General features: G+C 34.7%; 1 protein-coding gene across 2 annotated transcripts in view; it reads right to left on the reverse strand.

Annotated features, from left to right (window-relative positions):
* The window catches only part of LOC106709316 (voltage-dependent calcium channel subunit alpha-2/delta-3), a 48739-nt gene extending 23954 nt beyond the window's left edge, over positions 1-24785 (reverse strand). For both annotated transcript variants that reach the window (XM_014501097.2, XM_014501096.2), the window contains exons 1-3: positions 24538-24785; positions 12957-13038; positions 4118-4228 (exon numbers count right to left, since the gene is read on the reverse strand). In XM_014501097.2, the coding sequence (XP_014356583.1) occupies positions 4118-4228; positions 12957-13038; positions 24538-24620 (276 nt within the window). In that variant the 5' untranslated portion in view covers positions 24621-24785. The remainder of the gene's footprint in view (positions 1-4117; positions 4229-12956; positions 13039-24537) is intronic.
* Positions 24786-25116: the final 331 nt, after the last annotated feature.

A 25116-nucleotide genomic window follows, 5' to 3' on the forward strand; every position in this document is an offset into this window, starting at 1 on the left:
CCATCCCTTCATCTAAACATTGCCATGTACAATATGAGTAAAATTGATGTAAATACAATATTCATTGTAATAGTGCACTCACCATGTAATATTTTATTGATGGATTTAATATCTAAGTAGAGATACATTCCGAGATCAAACCGAATACCGAAGAAATAGTTTTTTCTTTAAAATACTCGATGTAACATGGCTGCGCCGTAAGCAAACAACGTGTGTTTTTGTACAAAATTAATTCCGTTACAGATAAGTTTCGGTTTACATGAGAGATAATATTGTTAATTAACACGTTCACTGCGGATCAGGCCTAGATCGACCTGCCGCGGAATTTCAGCTGGTGCGGACGAAGAAAACTATGTCCCTCTCACTGGTGCGGAACGATTATCTCTTAAAAAATCACGGCAGGCCTTTATCGGCCTACCACGCACTGACGGTGAAAAATATCAACTCGGTGCGGCAGGGGTCTATCGCGGCCCGCCGTCCCAACAGGCGGTTGGCGACCCGATACCGCACGGAGCGCCCCGCTTCGCTAGTTAGTGTTGAACCATCTCACTGAACTGTACGTCGCGTTTTTTCTTTTCGTAAAATTAACGACGCACGATGGCAGGAAACAAAAGAAAAATACAAATTTTGGAAAATAAACTAATTCGCGAGGCAGATAAAAGTGATAGTGACAGCAGTGAGGAAATATTTTCCTTCAAGAAAAAAAATAGATATTTTCCTTCAAGAAAAAAATAGATATTTTCCTTCAAGAAAAATAAAAAATAGGATGTGCACACAAAATCTTTGTGCGAAATGTTTTAAAGACAAGCATAAATAAATAATTAAATAAACTATTTTTCATTTCTTTTCTACAATTCTATTTTATTTTCGATATCTCTTTATTTTTGTCTTTCCATCACTACTAAAAATACTTTCTAGTGCGGTGCTGGTCGGTATCGACCCGCCACTTTCCCTGGTTCATTTCTCATTTCCTGTTTGGCAGATCCCGGGGCGAATCAACTCTAAAGAAGGTGGGTTCAAGGTTTTTCTAACAGTCCAAAAAGTACACACCTATATTATGTTTTCGCAAAGTTATAGCGATTTAATCTAACCTTATGCTGGTGGGTCGAGAAAGGCCTGCCACGCACTGGCGGAAAAATCATTGGGGGCACACTTTGGCCCGCCGCCGCACCAGACGAAGGTTTAAGATTTTACTTGCCGCAGCTAAGGTGTTAAAAACAAAACTACAAACAGTTATCTGAAAATTTATATTTTTTAACAAATATTTCACCGATTTTGATAAAATTTTATTATCTTATTTTCCAAAACGATGTAATGTAATGTAAAATAACTGTTACCTTTTAAAGATTTAGTTCATTTGTATAATAAATTGAATAGCTATTACATTCATTAACCTGAGTGAATTGAATCAGTGGAATTGTAAACAAACTTTTGACAGCTCTCAGTGGCTGCACTTCATTTCAAGTAATTTGTTATAAGGTAAAACATCGGATGGAGGCGCGTTGATGAAATTGCGTAGCGGAGTGCAAATCGCGAAACATTCCAATCCCTCTGGTTAATTGAATCCTACAGGCCTTCATTAGAGAGGGCGAAGAGCGAATCGAACACAATAGAACTTTTATATAGAAAAGGGGAATGTCGGAGTTCGAACAAAAACCGCAAATAGCATTCGGGAAGTTGCTCCGATCGTACAATCACGCGCCCCCATACCCCGTGCTACGACATGCCCCCCATGGACTAAGACGTTATACGACTTGCCTTTCACAATCTCGCTACCACATAAATCCTGATGAACAACTCAGCGGTGCTTGAACATCAAAAGTGTTATTGAAGCTAACAAATTGCTCTTTAAGAAATACTTGTTACGTTTATATAAATATCAGTATGATGTTTGTTTATAAGTTTTATTATAATGAAAATTTTACAAGGTTTCTTAAAGTTACTAGAACCAATCTAAAACATTTCAGCGAAGTTCCAACATTAATATTTTTATATAATGACGATGGTTAATCCAAACCTTTCCTTATACCAATGAAATGAGAGTCAAGTAAGAAAAAATCTGATTCGATATCCGTTTGAAGTTTAACAAAGAGTTATTTTCAAGAAAATTGTGAAGTCTGCATTGAATTGTAAGTGCGGGTTACAGTCGCCTTAGTTGTGAGAATCCAAAGTATTTCTAATATGAGCAGTATGAGAGACGATAGAGGGCGTGGTCGAGTTCTATCGATGTTAGTTGGCCATTGCGAAATATGGTAATGCACAATGAACGCTGAAAGCACAAGTTCTGCAATTTTTTTTAATAATCTGCATGTAGATCTAATGCAGAATTATGATATTGAGTTCTTATGTTAAAATGCATACAAAGAATATTTGTATGTAGGTTTAAATTTAATTTAACTGTTCGACAGATTCAAATATAATATATCTAATATATAAAATTCTCGTGTCACAGTTTTCGTTGCCATACTCCTCCGAAACGGCTTGACCGATTCTCATGAAATTTTGTGAGCATATTCACTAGGTCTGAGAAATCCAACATCTATTTTTCATAACCCCCCCCCCCCCATTTTTTAACTGCGCGCGGACGGAGTCGCGGGCGACAGCTAGTATATAATAAAACTTTCATGTAAATACATTAGCAGAAAAATCTTTTCTATGTATTTTTTTCTTACGGTGGGTTTCTGAGTCCAAAATCTCTATATAAGACACATTGTTATTCCTGTATCTTTGACAAAACGGATATAGCAATGTTTTAAAGGGAGATCTGGGTTTAAGAAACCCACGTTTAGTACGAAACCTTTAATACAGTTAGATGCGTCTTCGTAGCATTGGGCATCTTGATGCTTATTATATGTCTTAGTACAATTATTATTTTAAACCATCTTTTTGATATAATATTAAAACGAAGCAAAAATAACGTAGCTATAAGAAATTGATGTTTAAAACAATTTCCTCAAGGAGTGAGAATTTATGTCAACAATCCAATGAACCGATGCGTGAGGGAAATTTCAAATCCCCATTTTGTAGTCAAAAGACATTTATTATTTCAAACGTAAGTAGATTATTCATTGAATTGGAATAAATATATAACATATTCACAAAATCGAAATATTTTTAACTGCGATAGGCAACCAGATAAGAAAGCTTCGCTAAAATGGCACTAAGGAAGACAAGAAGTGTGTTACCGCCAATGGACTGGAATAAATAGTGAAGTACTGCTAAATATTATCGGTATATAAACTTTAAATGAAATAATCATCGTTACAGTACTTTTGCTCCATTGAAAAATAAAGAAAAGAAAACATTTAAGTCCACACATATAAAAAACCCAATTTTATAATAACAACAAAAATAAAAGTTTTGACCAAAATAAAGGGAAGCCAGCTCAGCGAAGCAGGGACGGACTTAACCACTTCTGCGCTGGCTCTATTGTGATAGAGATAGAATTAGTTTATGAACAAACTATTGCTGTTAATTGTTGACTTCAACTGCAATAAGCAGTAATTATGAAATTAAACTACATCACAGGATGTCTTCTTAATATAAATTTTGTGGCACTGTTTTAAATCTTACCGAGGATTTCCACCAAAAGACTATTTTTGTCTCATTTTTTTTCAAAGATAATGAGTGGGATAACTCTATGTGTTTGGGCGTTTGGTCAGTGGAAACCAATGGTTAGTAATTTTTATTCATAGTGACGCATTGGAGCGTCGTCGCGGCACTCGTCCCGAGTGGTGCCCCGCGCCGGACACGAGGGCGCTGTTGACTACTAGTTGACCTCTTGTTGTCGCCCGTACTTCTTATTTTAGACGTGTATAAATAGATTTTCTTATTTTTCAGATAGCTTAGAATTTGTTTCATAAAAAAGGAATCTATATTTGCTTAAGATAATTTTTTATGGTTCTTATAAACAGAGTAAACGAATGTTTACAATTATTTGATTTGCTGTAGGTATATATGTATTTTAATAAAAATAAAATTAAAGTCCATAATTTGAATAAAAGTAACGAGAGAATTTTAAATATTTAATAATTTATTTTATATTATATAATTTTAATATTTTTAAGTTTCTTCGATAACTGAATAAGTAAAACCAGGGATATTTATTTGTACTTACCATTACTGCGTTAATTTTAAAATCCAAATGGTTCTTGACCTCGGCGGCCAGCTCTCGCACCAGTAGCAGCCCGTCTTTGCGCACCACATCCACGTTGGCCTCGTGGTATTTCTGCACAACATTATAATTTATTATTTATACGTCATTTTTAGTTTGAGTTTTCACAGATCACTAGTTGTGCAATGGTACTGCGGAATATTTAAAAGCGTTTATTTCAAGTTTTCAGAATCGATTAATTCGATAAACGTCATTATTTCATTTTAGTCTAAAATTAAATCAGATAAAGGCTGATTCATGAAGCGGGCATAATTCGCGAATAGCTCTGCATTTGTGAATCACATCTGTGTTATATAACATGCTGCGATAGCATCGTGAAATATTTACGTGAACCATTCACTCCAGCAGGGCACGAGACTTTATTTCTTGTTTTGAACACTATTGATACTAATGGATGACTTTGGAATATGTTTTATTCGTTTTTATAATTAAAGTGAATAAATAAACTAGGTATAGCATGCCACCTATCTTCTAATTTATTCTTTGTTCTTGTAATGATCTTATAGGAAAAACGAGAATTGTAACCCAAAAAATGCAGAAAATCTTTAAAAATAGTAAATAAACATTAAAAACACAAGCATCCATCGCAATATTATTAAAGATAATTTATTTTAGGAAGAAAATGTATCAAATTTTATTTACTTCTTAATGCTATTAATACACTATATAATAGTTTAGTGGCTGTCGTATTGATCCGATGCTATCCTCGTGACACCGTTAGTTGGAAACTTGTTTGGTTCCAAAATGGCGGCGCGGGAAGGCGGGCGCGCGGCCGAGGCTTGTCAAATTTAAAAATGGAACGTACCCGTACTGAATTCAACGTACGCTGTCAGCCAAATTATTTGGTATAGCTTCGAGCTGCTTTGTTATTGAAATTCGGATCGTGTCTACTTACGGCGAGTTTACGCCTCGCGGACTTAACAATTCCTCATTGGGCGGTTACATTATAAATAGTATTAGGTTCTATTTTTAGTATTCAAAGCGCAACCCTCTATATAAATAAAATTATACCGTGAATAAAAATATATAAGCCCTGCCGTAAGGGCGCCTCAATCACTTTAATCTTAAAGATAACATTAAGGATAGAGAAAAGGATATCAAAGAATAACATTTTTAAATTCAAAAAATAAAAATGTATCAAATGTATAGTTTTGCCAGAATTGTAGGTATAGGATAGTGATATATCAATTAAAAAAAAGTTATTAGTTGGACACGGCTAGCGATGATTGCATAACACCATCCCTCAGCCGCAGCTGCAAGCCGCGCGGGAAACTGGACGTAGCGTGAGGCAAGCCGCGGGGCCGCCCTGCCACCGCCCAGCGACGAATCTAAATTCAATTAAGCCAGTTAATTTAAGCCGCTTCGTATGTCAACACTACACTCGAGCTTTATGATTAAACATTGTGTTTTGATTATATAAGTTATTTTTATAATTATGCATACGCCACACCGTTGTGTGGCACGCGTTATATAATAATACATATAAGCTAATTGCACTAAAATTATTCTTGTAAGGTACAGGTAGCTGGCAACATAGTTAGATATATACATTACAATAAAAGAATAGATAAAGTAGACAAAGTTCTGTTTATTTCAATATTTTCTTTTACTGTACTATACATGGTTATATTTAAATTGATTTTTATTTATTAATTTAAAAAGTAATGAAATTCATTAGTTTTGTAGTAATTTGTATAGGATAAAAAGTAGTTTGTAGTTTCTTGTTTTTCCAAGCCCCATCGTCCCATTCCCCCCGCTGTTGTGCGTGATCACAAGAAAATTCCATTTGCCCGCAAAAAACATTTAGGGAAAAGGGTAGAAAGGAGATTCGCCCGAGTCCGATACGATACGATCTAATACAATTATATTGGCATAACATTTGTTCCGTATCAATTAAATTACATCAAATAAATGTCTTTTAGTAATGCAATCCAGTGGACCTTTTTGTAGAATAAGATTGGATTTCGAATATCAAAAATACGTTAAACGAATCTGTACTTATAGATGTACATTACTGTATCAAAGTACATAAATAGGAAGCCACAAGACAGTAATTATTAGTAACTAGCTTTTACCCGCGACTCCGTCCGCGCGGAATAAAAAACAGAAAATGGGGTAAAATTATCCTATGTCCGTTTCCTGGTTCTAAGCTACCTGCCCACCAATTTTCAGTCAAATCGATTCAGCCGTTCTTGAGTTATAAATGGTGTAACTAACACAACTTTCTTTTATATATATATAGATGACTAATTAATTTACTTTGTTTGAAAAGATACTTTCGTTTGTTTCCTTTCGAATCGATTGTCAGTTATTACAATAACTGTCGCTGATAGCGTAGTTTTAGAGTTTTAAATATTTTGCGTAAATTAATTAAATGGGGCGCGTTAAGTGTGACGGCCGATAGAACTTTGCGAAGTCGGCGAGCCGGCTCTGAATTCCAAATTGATTGACTCTAGTTATAATTCAACAACTGAAGGAATTAAATTCATACTAATATAATTCTAGTTTGAAACTACAGTTAAGAGTATTTCTTAAACACCTATTTATTAAATAGTATTAAGTTGATTAAATGTTAATTATTATTTTTATGAAAATTTTGTCATGTTTTTCCATTTACTCTGTGATTTTATCGATTTTTTTGACTAAGACCCATCCTGTGCGAGCTGAAATTTTAACATCGAACATTTGTGACAGTATGAACCAAATCAAAATTTCTTATAATTAGCAGTTGCAGTGTCAGGACCATAAACAACAATCATAATTTCAGCCGATTGGCTTACATTTGGATCTTCAAAAAATTATCGTAAAATCAATGAAACTTCTTGGATGACGTCCATTTATAACGTAACTTAGTCGTAATGGACCAAATTAAGAACAGCTAAAGATTTTTTTGTGTGAACTGTTATGACAAGGGTTATAAAAAGAATTAATTTAAAATTACATGGTTGATTTTTACTACAGCCACCTATCTAAAATACCTTTTTTTCTATCCAACCTACTTAATATTTTATTTGTTTCAAAATAGTGCCCGCAAATCGCAGTTGAAACTAACTGTTTAATAACTGGGCTTCTCAAATACCCTGTACACTTTTATAAAAGTATCAATATAAAACTAACAAATAGTGTAGTCATATAAATCAGTTAATCAAAACCTTTCAGGGTCCAAGAGTTTCAAAATGAAGGCTTAAAGTCTGTTTTCATTGTCCGCGGCCGGACGCCGCGCCGCGCCGTCGCGTCTCTACAAGTCCGCTCCGATACAGTTTAACCCAATTTCATTCTCTTCTGTTCTATGCTCAAGGCTTTAACGGTTTAGGTCACAGTCTTTGTGTTCAAGTGGCACAAGGCTGATACGCTGATATATCATGACCAACTTTACAACTAAAAAAATATTTATGTAATTTTACATTTTGTCTAATATTAATAAAATATATTTCCAATCACGTTTTTATAACACTTACCTAAATCAGTTTTAAATGTTTATCTTATTTCTTTGACATTCTAGTTGTGCTGCTTAAATTGAAATTTATATTTTTACCTCAAAACGTATTCTTAACATCTTAGCAGAGGCCGAGGTCAATTTGTAGAGTTGACCTCGAACATTCACTCGAGAGCCGAGCTTGCTGCCAACTGATGCCTGACAAGTATTTTTCAAATAAACAACCGCCATTTATTCTTTAAACACTCAAAATACTATCACCAGTGAAAAACAAAGCATTTCATTTTTTTATTTTTTTGAGACCAGAACCCCACAGGCTTATATCAAGTGTGTAATGGATCTCTAATATATTAAAATTCATCAAAATTTATCCAGCAATTTTGGAACGCATAGGAGATAAACATTTTCACTACCCGACTGTCTGACTGGTTATGTTTTTCGTTCGTATGTAAGGAAAATTCCACTGTGACGGTGTAAAACCTAAACGACTAAGCCGATTTTGACGAGTGAAGTGTCAATCGATTCGTTTTCTTTCTCCGAGTATCGTTACATCGGTACAAAACACATACCTTGGACGTAATAATAAAATTCTAAATTAATACATAAGAGAGTTTTTAAATAATACGTGATAAAAATTAATTTCTTTTGTTTTAAATTGCAGTCAACAGATGGCGATATCCATTAGGCTTGGGTAAATTACACTACTTAAGTACGTACTTACTTTTATATAGCTAGTGAGTTGGTAAGTCTATGTTCGACTAGATACCTTTACGATGTCCTTATTTAAAAAAAAAAACAAGATGATATTCCTTAAATAAAGTTAAAAATTCATTTACAAAATAATATTTAGAAATGTCTCAATAAAAACGCTGTAATCCGATTATCCCCAATCTAATAATCAGCAATGTCAATACAATGAATTTCCAAAGCCGGAGGAAATTCACAAAAACGTCTAGTCGACATTTCTTACGCGTCGATATTAAATAAAGGGTAGACTTACCACCCCGGTTCCGCCACCCTGCCCATTATATGTATTCTGAACTAAAGATCAAGTACATTTCAATATATTTACCATGTAACTTGCAGAAATAATAATATTACTTTCTTGTTTTTAGTAATACTGTTAAAAAATTCTTTAATGTCATGAAGACTTGGAGTCCTCGGAATAGCCTCTATCGAAAAAAATATATATATAAAAGATTGAGATGTCTAAATACTTAATCAACAGGGAGAAAATAAAATGTTATTGGGTAGCAGTTACGGGCTTTGTTAATAAGGTTATATTTTATTTAAAACATGTTACCAATTAGTTTAATTTTTGATGTTAAATATTAAAAGATTTAAGCAATTTTTTCCATTATTCTGTTTTTACATCAATTAATCTGTGCACGCTAATCGCAGGCGCCGCGAGATGGAGCTTTAGCGCCCATCTTACATTAATTAAAATAGCGAATGTGGTAAGCTCGAAAACGGTTTATGTAAACTTCGTCGCTATAACTTATGAAATATTTTTCTTACCGTAGTAAAAATAAAATTTCATGTTTTTGAAAAGCGGTATTTCTTTTTAACTTGTAAGTACACAAAGGTTTGCGAATAAGTGCTTAATTTTAGTCAGTTGATAGACAAGAAATATTTAATGTATTTCTTTTTTTAACTTAAGCATTACCATAGCTTACTAAAATTATTATTATTTACATCAATTTGATACAGATAACAACCATAGCATTTATTTAAATGCATATTAGATAATCTCTAAACAGATGCTACGGAAACATTAACATTGTGTGTTCTTCAAAATCAAAATTTTCTTTGACAAACGAAAATATTTGTTTCAAACGACATTTAAATGTTGACTTATAAAAAAGGATTACCGACCCTTGACTTAAAAGGTTGTTGCGATGCTTAAAATGTCGAAGAAACAGCTCGAGGAATTATTTACACACGTGAGAAATGTATATTTCTCATCGTATAAAAATACAATTAATTTAATAATTATGGAATTTTACATTAAGCCAGTCCCGGGTTACATTTTGAATCTAATTTATTCTTATTAAATATCAAAAGATAGAACAAAGCAAGCAGATAATTGACAAATTTTATAAAGATTTCATATTAAAAACAAAACCGTTGTGTATAGAACAAGAAGAAGTGACCGTCTTAAACCAACGTGAAGAAACCGAAACGACATGAAGACAATCGTAATGAAATGGCCCGAGATCAAACGTAGAACCCAGGATAGAGAGCCGGTGGCGCACTATGAACCTTCTCTGCTCTACCGTAAGTATTTTTAGTACCAGAACAATGATACAATACTAAATAGTACTAATAATATTTATGCTATCAACACTTTTGATTGCATAAACACGTTACATAATACTGCAGTTGTTTACCAGCAGAAAGTGCATATTGTAGTGACTTAATATGAAGGCCACTTGAAGCAGACCTTTATACCTCTCCAATTTAAGTAATTTATATAATGGTATAAAAGATATACTAAATCTCTAACTATAGCCTAACTAGGAATTTATATTCCTCGTAATACCTCGTCATGATGTGGAAAAATACAGAAGTAATTTTTTGTCTAGAAAGTGACTTGGTGTATAGCGCTTGTGCCGACCCCATAATAGGTTTTATATCTTTGGTAAAGTTATAACTAGGCGCAGTGACGAAATGTGGGCCTTGGCCTCCGACAATACTAGTGGAGACTTGTATAAGGGGTTCTACAGTCCCGCGACACCTCAACCTAGTCTCAAATTGAACTAGGTTGCGACTTGGTCCATATATCATCAATAGGGCCATATTCACATGAACAAAATAATCTTCGCTAATTTTTAATATAAATATTACAAAAATTATAAAATCGAAAAAGCAAAATGTAATTAGCTATTTGTATATAGACATATACGAAAGTTTTCAGTATTTACATGTTATTAAAATGTTTACTGCAGAACATAGTATTTGCTGGTAGAGCTTGTAAAAGTTTTATATAACGCTCAGAGTTATACTTGTGAATACATGAATATTTACTAGACGCACATGTGATATATAATTATATTGTTTTCCTAAATTACTGCAAAACATAATTATTAGGTTGAATAATGTATATGTCGGATGAGCACCGCCCGAAGTGTTTGAAAAACACACAACGTCAGTGGTGGTAGCACCACTAACATCATTTTTAGCATTGCTCATCCTTAAATGAAACGCAGCCTTTGATGAATATCCTTATATTTCTCAGCAGAGTTTTTGCCTCCTTGAAGAGCTCTGAACACTCCGGCGGTCGTACTGAGACTGCCCCTGTGCCGCCGGAACATTCTTATTTATACCCTCATGAGACTTACAATAAAGTGTTTGAATTTAGTAAGCGTCTGTAAATTAATCTAAAAATTACAATAAATGAAGTTTTAATCAATTAATCGATTGTAATAACGTATTTAAGAGAGTTATTTAATTAATTTCAACAATGAGATAATTTAATAAGATGGTCACGCCGATACGGCCATGCTGACAGGCGGTGCGCGCTCTGCACCAGCCTCGTAGAAACCTGTTTGTTCACCTGTAATCATTGAAGAGTATTTCTCTGAGTTCGCTATCTGTAAGCAACTTGTCACTAATCAGTAACCTATTGTTAATCAACAATGTATGTTGCAAATTAATTACTAAACAAACAATCATGAATGTTATGACTATGAATTTTCTGAACATTGGTCTCGTAGATTTTTCATAGTGTCTCGTAGATGTCTCGGAGAGTGTCGTAGATTCTCGTAGGGTCTCGTAGGGTCTCGTAGGGGCTCGTAGATATCTCGTAGGGTCTCGTAGATATCTCGGAGGGTCTCGTAGATATCTCGGAGGGTCTCGTAGATTCCTCAGAGTTTTATTGTTATGGATTTATAGTAGTAGTTTAATAGTAATAAAAATGTGTACTTACAATTTTATTTTGTTGATCAGCATATTTCTCGAGAGGTTGATGGAGGAGGTTGATTTAAAACAGTATCACCTTCTTGGGTTAATTCATTCTGGGTTGATTCATTCACCGCCGATACGGTCAAATGTTCACCCATTTAAAAGTGGTCACCATTCAATCATCTACCCACATTTTGACGCGTCCTTTCAACAGGCTACACATCTTCATCCGGATGTCTAAATCATTAAGGTTATAAGCTTTGATTATCTGATCTATGTGCTGGCACCGCTCTCGTACACCGACGTTTGTATCCGGATCAAACGATGGGAGGTAGATATCATTGATCTTGACTTTTGTTTCTGCGGGTGGAGCGCACAAACGTTCCGACATCTTCTGCATCATCTCCATCATCGCTGAGAATTTTGTTCTACTTCATCAGGCGGCGGATGAGCTACCGAAGTGAATTCGTGGGCTGAAAGCTCTTGTAATCCCACTTCTGATGTCGGATGAGCACCGCCCGAAGTGTTTGAAAAACACACAACGTCAGTGGTGGTAGCACCACTAACATCATTTTTAGCATTGCTCATCCTTAAATGAAACGCAGCCTTTGATGAATATCCTTATATTTCTCAGCAGAGTTTTTGCCTCCTTGAAGAGCTCTGAACACTCCGGCGGTCGTACTGAGACTGCCCCTGTGCCGCCGGAACATTCTTATTTATACCCTCATGAGACTTACAATAAAGTGTTTGAATTTAGTAATCGTCTGTAAATTAATCTAAAAATTACAATAAATGAAGTTTTAATCAATTAATCGATTGTAATAACGTATTTACAAGAGTTATTTAATTAATTTCAACAATGAGATAATTTAATAAGATGGTCACGCCGATATATATAATTGAATTATTAATTTATATGTATGTGTGTTATGATGTAAATGTATCTATGTAAATTATATTTAAAAAAGGTACATCTTATTAATATAATAAAATATAGAATTAGTCTAACTGTTTGTTTTCATGACCGAAATCCGTGTATAAAACATATAATCATCCTTCTTATTATCTTTTACAAAACAGATATAACAATATATATATTTTATAGAGGGATTTTGGTCTTAACGATAACTCACTTAGATTATTTCAGTTATTTCTCTATCCTATAATAATCTGTGAAATCATGAACACGACAACCGCAATAAGAGCTGTTAATTATACTACTGGTGGGTGTACAGACTATGGTGTGTCCCGCGTACATTTGACATGAGGGAGGTCGGGATAGGGGGAGAGGGACAACTCCCCTTCGGAATTAGGTCGCGCCAGGATGAAAGGGAGCAACTCTATGCGTTTTTATAGCTTATCCATCCAACGATAGCGCCAGTTGGTCTAAACTAAGGCTATTATATTGTACTTATTATAATATTGATATAAAAGATTACTTACATTTTGTATTTGATTCATCTTTGTAAAATGGCGGCCGAACTCCCATAAGTCGACGCCGAACTTTAAAGCCCAGTTCTTGACTCTGTAACAATAATTATATTCTTTTAATATATTTTCAACACAACAAGTTAAAACAATCTTATCGCCTTACTATTTGCAAATTCTTTTTTTGAAAGATTTTTTAACAAGACTTGTTTTTACAAAAATTCTCGGTCATTCTGGATACTGACAAATTCATTTTATTACCGAAAGGGTTCGTAATTAAATTGACATACGGGTGTAGCTAGGATGACCCGAATCTATTGTAAAGAGAAGTATTTGTTATTCCCTAGAGGCTAACATTGTTGGAAAACGGGATTTTAACATCTATCCCACTCGGAGGACCATAAACAGAAAAATGACATTATTAAGAGTCTAGATGTAGAAATGAAACTTTAAATGTTATATTAAATCGTATATACGTACAACTAAAATAGTTTGCGGTCACTACAAATAGTTAATTTACACTTTTTAATTTCAAATAGAAATAAAAGCTTTTACATGATAAAAATACATTTTAAAAGTATATAAATTATAACTAGTCATTGCAAACTTTTTTGATGTGTGTAATAATTTAAGGTAATTTGTATGTGTATATAATGGAATGTGTAAATAATTTATGTGCCCAAATTATTTGAGAGAGGCATGAATTTCCTAACTGATTATTTAAGAAGGAAACTGAACTCTACACAGTTTTATGTGTAAATATTAGGTCCTTACATATGAAATTGGTGTTTTGTATGGGAGGAACAAAAAGTCGAATATTTTTTAATATAATATATTTAATTAATCAAAGTATGAACCATTATTTTCTATGCACTTTTGACATCTCATAGGTAGTTCATTGATCCCTTTACTAAAAAAACCAGTCGGACGGGAATCAATAAAATCTTTGAAGGCGATTTGGACTGCCCCATCGGAGTTGAATTTTTTCCCTTGTAAGAAGTTATCCAAATTTCGAAAAAAATGGTAATCTGTTGGAGCAAGGTCCGGGGAGTACGGAGGATGTCTTAGACTTTCCAATTGAAGCTTTTCTAATTTAGTAGCCGTCTGTTGCGCAGTGTGTGGTCTAGCGTTGTCGTGAAGCAGCAGTGGCGTGGAGCGATTGACCAGCCTAGGTTGTTTAGCCGCTAGCTTTTCCATCATGGTTTGCAATTGCTGACAATAGACATCAGCCGTAATAGTCTGGCCAGATTTGAGAAAACTGTAATGAACAATACCGGCACTAGTCCACCAAACGCTTACAAGTAACTTTTTTGGGGTTAATTTTCGCTTGGGGCAGGATTTGGCTGGCTGGCCAGGATCCAACCATTGCGCTGAGCGCTTCCGATTATCGTAAAGAACCCATTTTTCATCACAGGTAATGATTCGGTTTAAAATACCTTCATTATTTTGCCGGTTTAGTAATGTAACGCAACAGTCGACGCGCGTTTGCCGGTTTGCTTCATTCAATTCGTGAGGTACCCACCTTTCAAGCTTTTTAATCTTCCCAATTTGCTTCAAGTGAATTAAAACAGTTTTATCACTAACATCGCAGCCTGCAGCTAACTCGGACGTGGTTTGCGATAGATCCGCTTCCACAATAGCCTTCAACTCTTCATTATCAACTTGAGTCTCAGGCCGTCCACGGGGATTGTTCTGCAGATCGAAATTTCCAGAACGAAAACGTTGCAACCAAAAACGAACTGTGTTTTCTTTTGCAACACGACCGCCATACACATCATTCACCCTTCGAGTCGTTTCCGCAGCACTAGTGCCACGGCGGAACTCGTACTCGTAAATAATGCGATATTTTAAGTTTTCCATTTTGTAAAATGAGTGACGCAAACAGAAAAAAACAGAAGAAAAAAAATAAATGAATGAAGGTCATCGAACCACAAATACATGAGTCTATAGCTGTACAAATTTGAATTTGGAATTCCTTACCAAAGAGGAGAAATTCGTGATTAAAGTGGCCAGTACGAAAAACGCCAATTTCATATGTAAGGACCTAATATTTATCTCCAGTTCGTTGCTTATATATTACAGACAGACGAAATTTATATAGGCATTGTTGTGATTGGAAGAGACCGATTTAATTAACGACCCGGGCGATACCTGGCCGGGTCGTGTCGCCGCTTGCCGGGTCACGATTGAAAATGTTTCTCCATTAATTTTAATTTACCTCTAACGTTCAAGTGCTTTTAAAAGTGGACACTTTATTAATGTAAAATGAAGTAACGCCAAGAGTGCACTCGCATTATCTAGTAAAGCTTTTAAATTTAACCCTCGCATGAACATTTAATCATTTTCAGGGCATAAATTCACCCCTGGAGAAAAATACAGTGATCATGCAAATCTTTAAGATAATAATAAGACAATATTGTCATATAGAGTGTGTGTATGAAATTGCTTTTATAAAGCAAAGATTTTTTTTTGAAATGCGGCTCATATGGCACAAAATAATATTATCCTCAGTCGCCATTATAAATGTACAATGAACAGTAGTAACATAAATTAAAATTTTATCTTATAAACTTTTTTACTGTGTACAAACAAGAAAATAAAGGCATATATCAGCTTTGCGATCAGTTTGTGTAGAGTGTTGACAAATAAAATGTAAAGGAGGCTGAGCAAACATTGAAGCAATCGGAAGCGCTCCAGTGAGGGCCAAATATTTACGGAATCAACAGCTTTACAGCGCAGCCTCTCTCCTACAATATTGAACTTATTACACCCTTGCAAAGATCTCTCAACCACTTTTCATAATTAATCCAATCCATCTCTACCCGTTTCTTAGTATTATAATGAAATTATCCAATTTGATTTTAGATACAGTCTTATAAATAATAATTATATAATTATGCATTAATGTTTAATGAAAAACCCTATAAATCTGACTGTAAGCTACATTTAAATTGTGTACTAATACAACTAAATTTAAGACTTTCATTACGTTCTAATTTAAATTGCTATTTCAATACGTACTCTACCGTTAACATCTATTTTAATACTTCATCTATTTTCACCTCTACTATCGCTACGAGTATCGTAGACCTTCGTAGACTTTTGTATCGTAGACTTTTGTGACATCTGACCTGTCTGACCCTAATTCATTTTAAGCGTTAAAAATTAAATTTTACCCACAGATTCTACAATGAGTTATAAATATGATATTGTACATTTCACAATTTGTGAACTATTATAAACAAGCTTTTACCCGCGACTCCGTCCGCGCGGAATAAAAAATAGAAAACGGGGTAAAAATTATCCTATGTCCGTTTCCTGGTTCTAAGCTACCTCCCCATCAATTTTCAGCTAAATCAGGTCGACCGATCTTGAGTTATAAATAGTGTAACTAACACGACTTTCTTTTATATATGTAGATATTATAATGCAAATGTTTGTTCTGTCGTAAGAATTAGTAACTTATTCAATGTCCTTTGGTTGAAAAATATTTTATCGCATATTACGTCAGTTCCATTCATCAGCGGCTAATGAAATTCTATTTATAAAAACCATAGCAACTCTCGTTCCCTACGAATACTCCTTGTTAGGCCGCACTGTCACTGAAAAGCTATTTCCTTATTCCGTTTCGTTTAATTCAAGTTGTTTCACAATGTGCTCATTAGCAATCAGGGAATGTTTAGCCGCCATTGTTGGCAGAATTTCGGCCGTCATCGGCAGAACTTTGGAATTTAAAATGATTTAAAATGTTCCTCGGCTGACGACAGGTGTTTTCAAATGTCGGCTCACGGCTCTCGGATTCAAGATATCGTAAAATATGCAATTATATTTCTTGTCTATTCTTCTATACCGACAAAGAATAAGAATTTAATCTAACCTAACCTAACCTAACTAAATGATGAATCAAATTGTTAATAGAAAATTATTTAAATTACTATTTATAATAATTTGATAACATTGGCTGCTAACAATTTTATATCGTCAAAAAAGAAAACAATAAAAATTCGTAAATAACTTGACAAAGATATCACGTTATTTTACGAGACCGTGATCGTTTCAAGAAAAAAACACAGGAAAAGCGAATTGAAACGAGAATCTCGGAAGATCTCGTTACGGTAATCGGTTTAACCCTAAAGCTGTGAGCATCGCTACCGCCCTCTGCCGGATGACGGCGGACAACTGCCGACTCAATGTAACATATTTACATTTCACCTGATTTTGTGATGTTGTCTATTATTTTGAGAGCTCTTTAACTTCTATACTTCAAAATGTATTGTTCAAACATGTAAAACTAGTATCCATAGCAAAACTTAATAAGTTATTATAAGTGTACTCTTTATGAGTTTGAGTATGCCAAAATAAATATCTAATCTGTTTTTTCGCTGAAATATTGTGAGAAATTAAATGCAAGCCAATATTTTATTTTAAAAATAAAAATCATTCTTAATTTTGTCCTGCTTTATTTGAATAAGCAATTTTTATAAAAAATTTAAAAATAAAGCATTTACACTAATGTCTTTCCTGTTTGAATTTTTTTCTAAGAAAATTGCGCGATGGTTTCTCCTAACTTTCCGCGTCAAAACTTTTTGTGGGTATTTAATTCTTTATTTTGCTAAAGCTTCCCCTCGCTTCTACTAAAAACTGTTTGTTCTTACAAACGCTATAATACTTTCGAAAACTTCATCTGCGACCAAAAAACATTGTTACTTTAATAAAGGATTGAACTTTAAGGGCAACGATGAAAAACTCCTTTAGTATTTTGTAAGCGTTTTATATTTTTCCCAAGATAGTAAGGAATCTTTCCTTTTACTAAGATATTAACTTCTTTGTGTCCTCATATTTGTGCGTGACTTTGGATGCACTTACGTGGCTATGTAACACTTAACTAATCAACCAGTGTAAAGGGTTTCATATGTACTTACACCTAAATTCAGTGAAACGAATCTACTAATGACATCATTATTAAGCTGGTAATTAAATCATGCGATTAGTGTCAATGTAAAAAAGATGTTGATTTTGTAATTTATATCATGAACTTTGCATCCGAGAACACCACATCTGGTGAGATTAAAACGAACTAGAAAACAAAGTCTTCCAATCATTACCCAAGTTATAACTAGTTGAGCGTCGAACGAGGGAGATGCGACGATCTGTGTAAGATAGACAGGCGAGGGTGTGCTTAAACGAAGTTCATTAGAGATGAGAGCAGCGATATCTCGCGTTGAGCTGCACCAGCCTTCGATATGCCGCTTGTTTTATTAATCAGCGTCGTCGAGCGCCGGCAGACAGGGTGTCAGACGATCCGCCCTTACGTAAGTCAGCCTCCGTAGTACGCAGCGGCGACCCCCTCCCACACGCCCCGCTTACCCCGCCCCCGCCTATGCCCAACCCCGCGCGGCCTCTCCAGATCAATACTCCGGCCGGAGCCTTTGACATGTGCCCCGCGTGCCGCTTCGCAAATATTTACGTAGCGGAAGCAGATCATAACTAGTTAGTTCCATTTGGCTATTTGCACGGGCCACAGACCGCCGACCGCCGACCGCGGCTGTACCAATAAAAACGGCCTCAATTTGCGACTAGACGACTTACGGCTTAATTCGCGCGGAAATCTTTTCATACATCATATATAAATTTAATAAAATTTTATATTACAGTAGTTACTTTATATCACGCTGGGATTTGTATTGATGAAAATCTTTTATCTCTCAACTCAAATAGATGTAAAACATCGCCTGGAGGGACGCACACAGGTTACTTACTAAGTTTTTTTAATACCGCGCGAACGAAATCGTGGGTAAAAGCTAATTTAAAATAAATATTCAAAGTAATTCAACAGCACATATATTTCAGATTATTTGACATGTTAGGATATAAAGTATTCTTTAATATTTAGCTTAAAGAAAACTGCCGGCAAGGTTTTCCCAACGTAAGGATAAATCTATACCTTCAAAGACATTCCTGTAATCCTATCAGAGTATTTGCTCCGATATTAATGTAACTTGGATGAGTCTTTTTGTATGTAATATGGATTATTGAACTTCTTTACTTAACATATGTTTATCTAAGTAAATTCTTTAAATATGTGTGTTATATTTTAATGAAAATATAAATAGCGGTAACTACGTTTACCACGGAATTTATAACTAACCTTTTTACAATGTATACCATTTTTTATTAGAAATAGGTTTTAATGCCTATATATTCAATATGTCTAACAACATTTGCAGTAAAATTAATACAGCTTAAATTAAACTTGTAATTTATAGAAAAAAAAAACTTATAAATATTTACTCTAACAAATTCACAATGGTATTTTTTATTTTTGTTAAAAAATGGTAAATCAATTGAATTTTAAATATAAAACAACTGCTTTGATGTTGACAAATTATATTTCACGGTTCGTTGTATGCCGGAATTATGAGGAAGCTCGCTCCTCGTGCATTATGGAAAACTCAAACGGATTCATTAAAAATGTAATAACGGGCTTTTAAAAACTTAAGGTTCCTCATTCGTCATAATTTTTTACATCAAAATGTGTTTAATCAAATAGAATAAAGTAAAAAATAGCTCTTTCTAAAAAAGGGATACTATATACATAGTTACATTTTAATACTTGGACTTTTCACTTCTGATTTCTTGCGTAATTTTCCGCTTTTGATGAATTCAACGGTGAAGGACCTCAAAAAGTAGAATACTTAAACTCAGATCTAACTTTCACTTAGCGGCAAACACCGCGACCGTCTTTTACGCCGTATTTTTTTAAATACTCCAATTGAAATACGGTGGCACGGCTGCAGCTGCTATATAACGTCACCCAGAGTTGCGCGACTAGTTGCTAAGTGGCACTTAAGTTACATTACTAATACAAATAATTAATTTGTACGAAGTCGCTAGTAACAACCGGTCTCAAAAATGGCACTTTATTTTAGACTATTAACTACTACTTAGCAGTTTACGTTACTATGTAAATAAAAGTAAAAACAAAACAACATATTCAGACTGTCCAGTTACAAATTAAGTTATTTTTAAAATAATCAGCAACCTTTCGACGAAAATATCAGCATTATTAGCAGTTCATAAATATAATTTCATTGGTTGTAATCGTAGTAAGTGTGAAAAATACCCAGTACACACAATCTCATCTATCTATATATATATAAAAGAAAGTCGTGTTAGTTACACTATTTATAACTCAAGAACGGCTGAATCGATTTGACTGAAAATTGGTGGGCAGGTAGCTTAGAACCAGGAAACGGACATAGGATAATTTTTACCCCGTTTTCTATTTTTTTTTATTCCGCGCGGACGGAGTCGCGGGCGACAGCTAGTATTTTATAAAGAAAATTTCTTTATTATATGAAGAGGGAATTTTCGTATTTTATAAAGAAAATTTCTTTATTATATGAAGAGGGAATTTTCGTATTTCATTAGGAAAATCCTCAGATTAAAGTTGGTTTAACTAATTAAACAAGTGTTCTTAGATCGGAATTATATAAAAAAAATTATATTACTCGTAGTATGGGACAGTGCCTGCGCAGAATAAATGGTCCGGGAGCCAGGTGCATTTTTTTGTCAATTATTTCCTCTCGAGCGAAACTTCGTAAAATGCATAAGGGACTTATACTATGAATACTCGCGACCGTCAGCTGCGACTAGGTGGGTGGGGTGGGCAGTGGCAGCCTCCCAAACATGTAGAAAGAAAAAAAATTTTTCAGTCATTTCCTCTCATTTGAAAATTTATCAGAGTATAGTTTATGTTGTATTTTGAAAGAAAAACATAGTCAGCTGACCATAACACGGTGGATTATACGTCAGCTGGCTGTGCTAGTGTAATGTAAAGTGTGTCGTCACAATATCCGCGCTAGTATATACAATATACTTAAGAAACGTTATTTCCTCCTGGATGAAAATTTATCAGAGAATTGTTAAAATACTCTAGTAAATAATAAAAAAAATCAGCTAGCTGTAAGTAAAGGGAAAAGTCGTCAGCTGATAAGTTTCAGTGGGTCATAGATGCTGTTGCGTTACACCTTTCAAGATGCCAGCTGATAAACTTTCCACCGAGATACAGCAAGCTGACATTAATTTTCATTCATAGTAGCATATAAACGATCACCAGGTAAATTTTTATTTGGGAGGAAATGACTGAAAAATTTTTTTTTCTTCATGTTTGGGAGGTTGCCACTGCCCACCCCACCCACGGAGTCGCAGCTGACGATCGCGAGTATTCATAGTATAAGTCCTTTATGCATTTTACGAATTTTCGATTGGGAGGGGATTGGTCATGAAAATCTGTCGCTGGCTCCCGGACCAAAAATTCCTGTTGAAAGAAAAACAACCTTCAACCCTGCAATTATTCAAACAAGTAGATAACATAACATATCATTATAATTGTGTCTAGGATTTTATATTTTTACGAATTAATTTCTACGAATTGAAATATTTCTTTGTAAAAAGTTGTTTATTGTTGTTGTGTTGTATAAACTTGGTAATCATTTTTTAAGAACGCCAATATAAGTGTTGTACTCGTCTAATTCTAAACCTTCGTTTCAGCTATTCTCTGAAATCAAAAGACAAATACTAACTACATTTTTTTATAATTTAATAAACTCATAAACAACTAATTGCAAATATATTTTCATTTCATGCAACGAAAGTTTCTTCACAGATATATGCAAGTTGCCTTAAAATTATAATAATTCTCCAAAAATTATATTATCTAAGAGTATTTTCTGGCAACATTCCAAAAATAAAAATTTAATCAAACCAAATATCAATTCGAAAAGATTTCTTTTTTCATTCACGGTTATCTGAACAAATTGTAGTTTGTTATGAAAAACGAAAGGTCAGTCAACTTTGAGACACCCACTCGCTTCACATACTGCGGGCGTTTACCGCCCACAGACCACCCACGGCAACACCAAACTATACAACATTATCCTTTTCAATTACACTGATACGGTGCACATCTGACATTTCACTGATTTCCAATAATTGATTCTGTTAAAACGTAGGAGTCACTCCTACGTTCCTTAATTACACTCTACTGATGTGACTAAAACAGTAAGTGCTAGGTACTGCAGTGCATGTTTTAGGGTAGTTTTCGCTGCTTTTACAAAACAAAGATTTTTTAAGCTAGCGAAACTTACTAGATAAAAAATATTAAAAAGACTATGTACCACTAGTTTTAAGCGGCATTCAGCCGAAACTCTATGGCACTCTATGCGCGACCTAATCGAATCATTTATCACGAATTGATCCATCTCGGAACTCCAGACTGTCAATTGTGAACTTTTTCGTTTAGCAAATGGGGGCTCTTTCGGTGGCCATTACTGCGACTCCTATAGCATAGTCTGACGAGAGGGTAGGGCAATAATAGCATTGCATTAAAAGATACTGCTTCTTTATCTAAATAGGATAACTCGGCGAGACGTCTGTAATCGATTGAATACCTCTTTGCAGATAGTGGAGTTTTACTCTATTATAGTTATTGCTATATAATTTTAGTGCATATACTGAAAGCTTAGATTCCACGAAATTTAACGATACTTCTGTTTTTGTTATGAGAGTGAGAGGAAATGAGTTTATTTTTATATACTCGTAGGTGTTTTAGCAGTGTAATCTCATATCAATGATTTAGTAACAAATAAATAACATGTTATATACATAAGGGTAAGAATATTTTATTTGACAAATAAGAAGTGAAGCCATGGAATGAAGATCAACATCTAAGATCAGGTCACTCTGCTGTCATTCATTATAAATGTACCAAACAAAGCAAATTATGTCTTTGTTTATTGTGTTATGAGTATAGGTTCACAAAATTTCTAATATGACGAAGTTATTTGGTGATTAAGATACTTGAAATGTTTAAAAAGAGGAATTCTGAAAATAGATATGTATAGCATAATGTTTTGAATTGAGACGAGAACTGATTAGATATTTTTAAATATATTTTTTGTACGACTGTACGTTTTTTTGTAGATTCTTTCATTTCAAAGTAAACAAGAGATATGCACAAGCGAACCGTTCGGAAAAATACAAACGCACAACAACTTAGTTTCCGCCTTTTACATACAATAAGGCATTTTTTAACAATGGACGTAAAATGTCTCCTTTTACGGTACGTCTTTTAACCAAAAAAATGGTAAGCAATGAAAATAATGGCACAAAGTGAACTACCATGGACAGTTCCTCGTATACAGCATTTTAAGTTATATATTAGAGTTAGTAGTACCTAGAGATCCTTAGATATACAAGTGCAATTAAAATATGTGTCATCTTAAATTATATTTGAAAAATGAAAACTGGATTATCTTTCCGTAAATCATATCCTACTAATAGCCTATTTATGCGACAAAATGGCTTAAGATAACATGGCGTCTAATAGAACCATGACTCTATGAGTACAATTCCATTACGTTATGTTTTTTTTTTTATAATTTTGACAATTTACTTTAAACCTTTGTCGTGTTCACTTTTATAATAAGTCCAAAGTTATATCGATTATTTACGATCCAGTGAAAGAGATTAAATATAGAATCAAGAATTAGGATTAACTATTGAGCTTTGTAAGACGTCCTAGAAAGCTAATCCTAAACACTTTAACGGTTGCTTGAGCAAAATAAAGGTGGAGTAGCATTTTTAATTACTACGCTTGACGCGTGTGTAAAAGTAGACATCGCTTGCCGACGCTACGCCGACGTGACGCCGTCGCGACGACTTTTCAAAGAAATGAGAGTGAGGGAACACTCTTTATTTACTTGGGCATCGGCACCCACACCTCTACTAAACACACTAATGCTTCACACAATGTTGATGGTACTGTCAAAACAACTAGACAAGGGTTATTAAAACCCATTCGATTAGTAAAAGCAGTTTCCACATATTTTCATCAACGGCTTGGCCTCATCCCACTAACGTGGGGTCGGAGCATAAGATTTTATATAGCTTTAAGATTTGGCTTATTTTTTTCATTCGGCCGCCTGTCGTCAACCTTAATTGGGAGTAATTATTAAATAAAAAAAATTATTAAGAAAGTATAACTTTTACTGGTACTGTAATTCAACTTAACTTACAAAGTTATGTAACTATACATCAATTATTTAACATACAAATGTTTGCATATTCTGCATGTATGAGTACATACAATAATGTTGTAATCTATTCTATGGTAATGATTTGTAGCTAGGAATTAATCATTAATCAACGGCGACCTCGCGTTTGCTTAATTCTATTAATAAAATATTTAAAATTCTAATCACACTCGGTCTAAGTTGTGGTAATCCATTAAAACATTTGTATTTAATTATATTTAAGTACACTTGAACAAAAAAAATAAGATTTACTTCTACAAAGAATCTTAATCTACCTACAGATTTGATTACAGTAACTAACGTAGCTTTCATCGTAGAGCTTTTCGTGCTTTCACCTAGAATCTAGAGCTATATAATGTGAAATAGAAATACAGAGCTTAATAATTTCAATCACTTTAAATAAATTTTCTATGTGTAAAATTTCATTTTTAAATTGATATTCTATGATCTACTACGAATATAACGACAAATTGCATAGAAGGAAATGTTTGTGGTCTTACTCATTGTGAGGTATGTCCTCGATTTGGTTGGCGGCGAGGAGCGCGGCGGCCAGCAGCGGCAGCAGCAGCGCGAGCGGCGACATGCTGCCTTCACCAGCGCACCGGGCACATGACACGCGGCTCGTCCGCACGCACCGCGCCTCACTCACATCCACACACCCACTGCACTGAGCACTGAGCACTGACACTCTCAAGGCTCTATTGTGCGAGGAGCATCGGCTTCGGAGGACGGACGCCGAGCGGGTCGCAGGGCGAGGACAGAGTGGCGCGGAGGACAGCGCCGCGCCGCCGCACACCGCGTCCCCGCCTCGCGCCCCGCACGCCGATCCCCGCGTCCGCCAGCCGCAGTGCCGCTGCGCGCGAATCATACGCCCAATAACGCAGCGCTGCGATACTTAATATTGCGATTTATTTGATAATGCAAGGAATTGACGACACCCCACACCTTTATATCAATCTTAAATTAATAAAGATTACAATCTTAGCTTAATGACCTTTACATTTAAATTTACAGAGACAAGATATAAAAATTTGAAACACACAAGCAAGCAATATTTTTTTTAAATCGCTATTGTTGAT

The sequence above is a fragment of the Papilio machaon genome, chromosome 2 (genome assembly GCF_912999745.1).
Source record: "Papilio machaon chromosome 2, ilPapMach1.1, whole genome shotgun sequence".
Lineage (NCBI taxonomy): Eukaryota > Metazoa > Arthropoda > Insecta > Lepidoptera > Papilionidae > Papilio > Papilio machaon.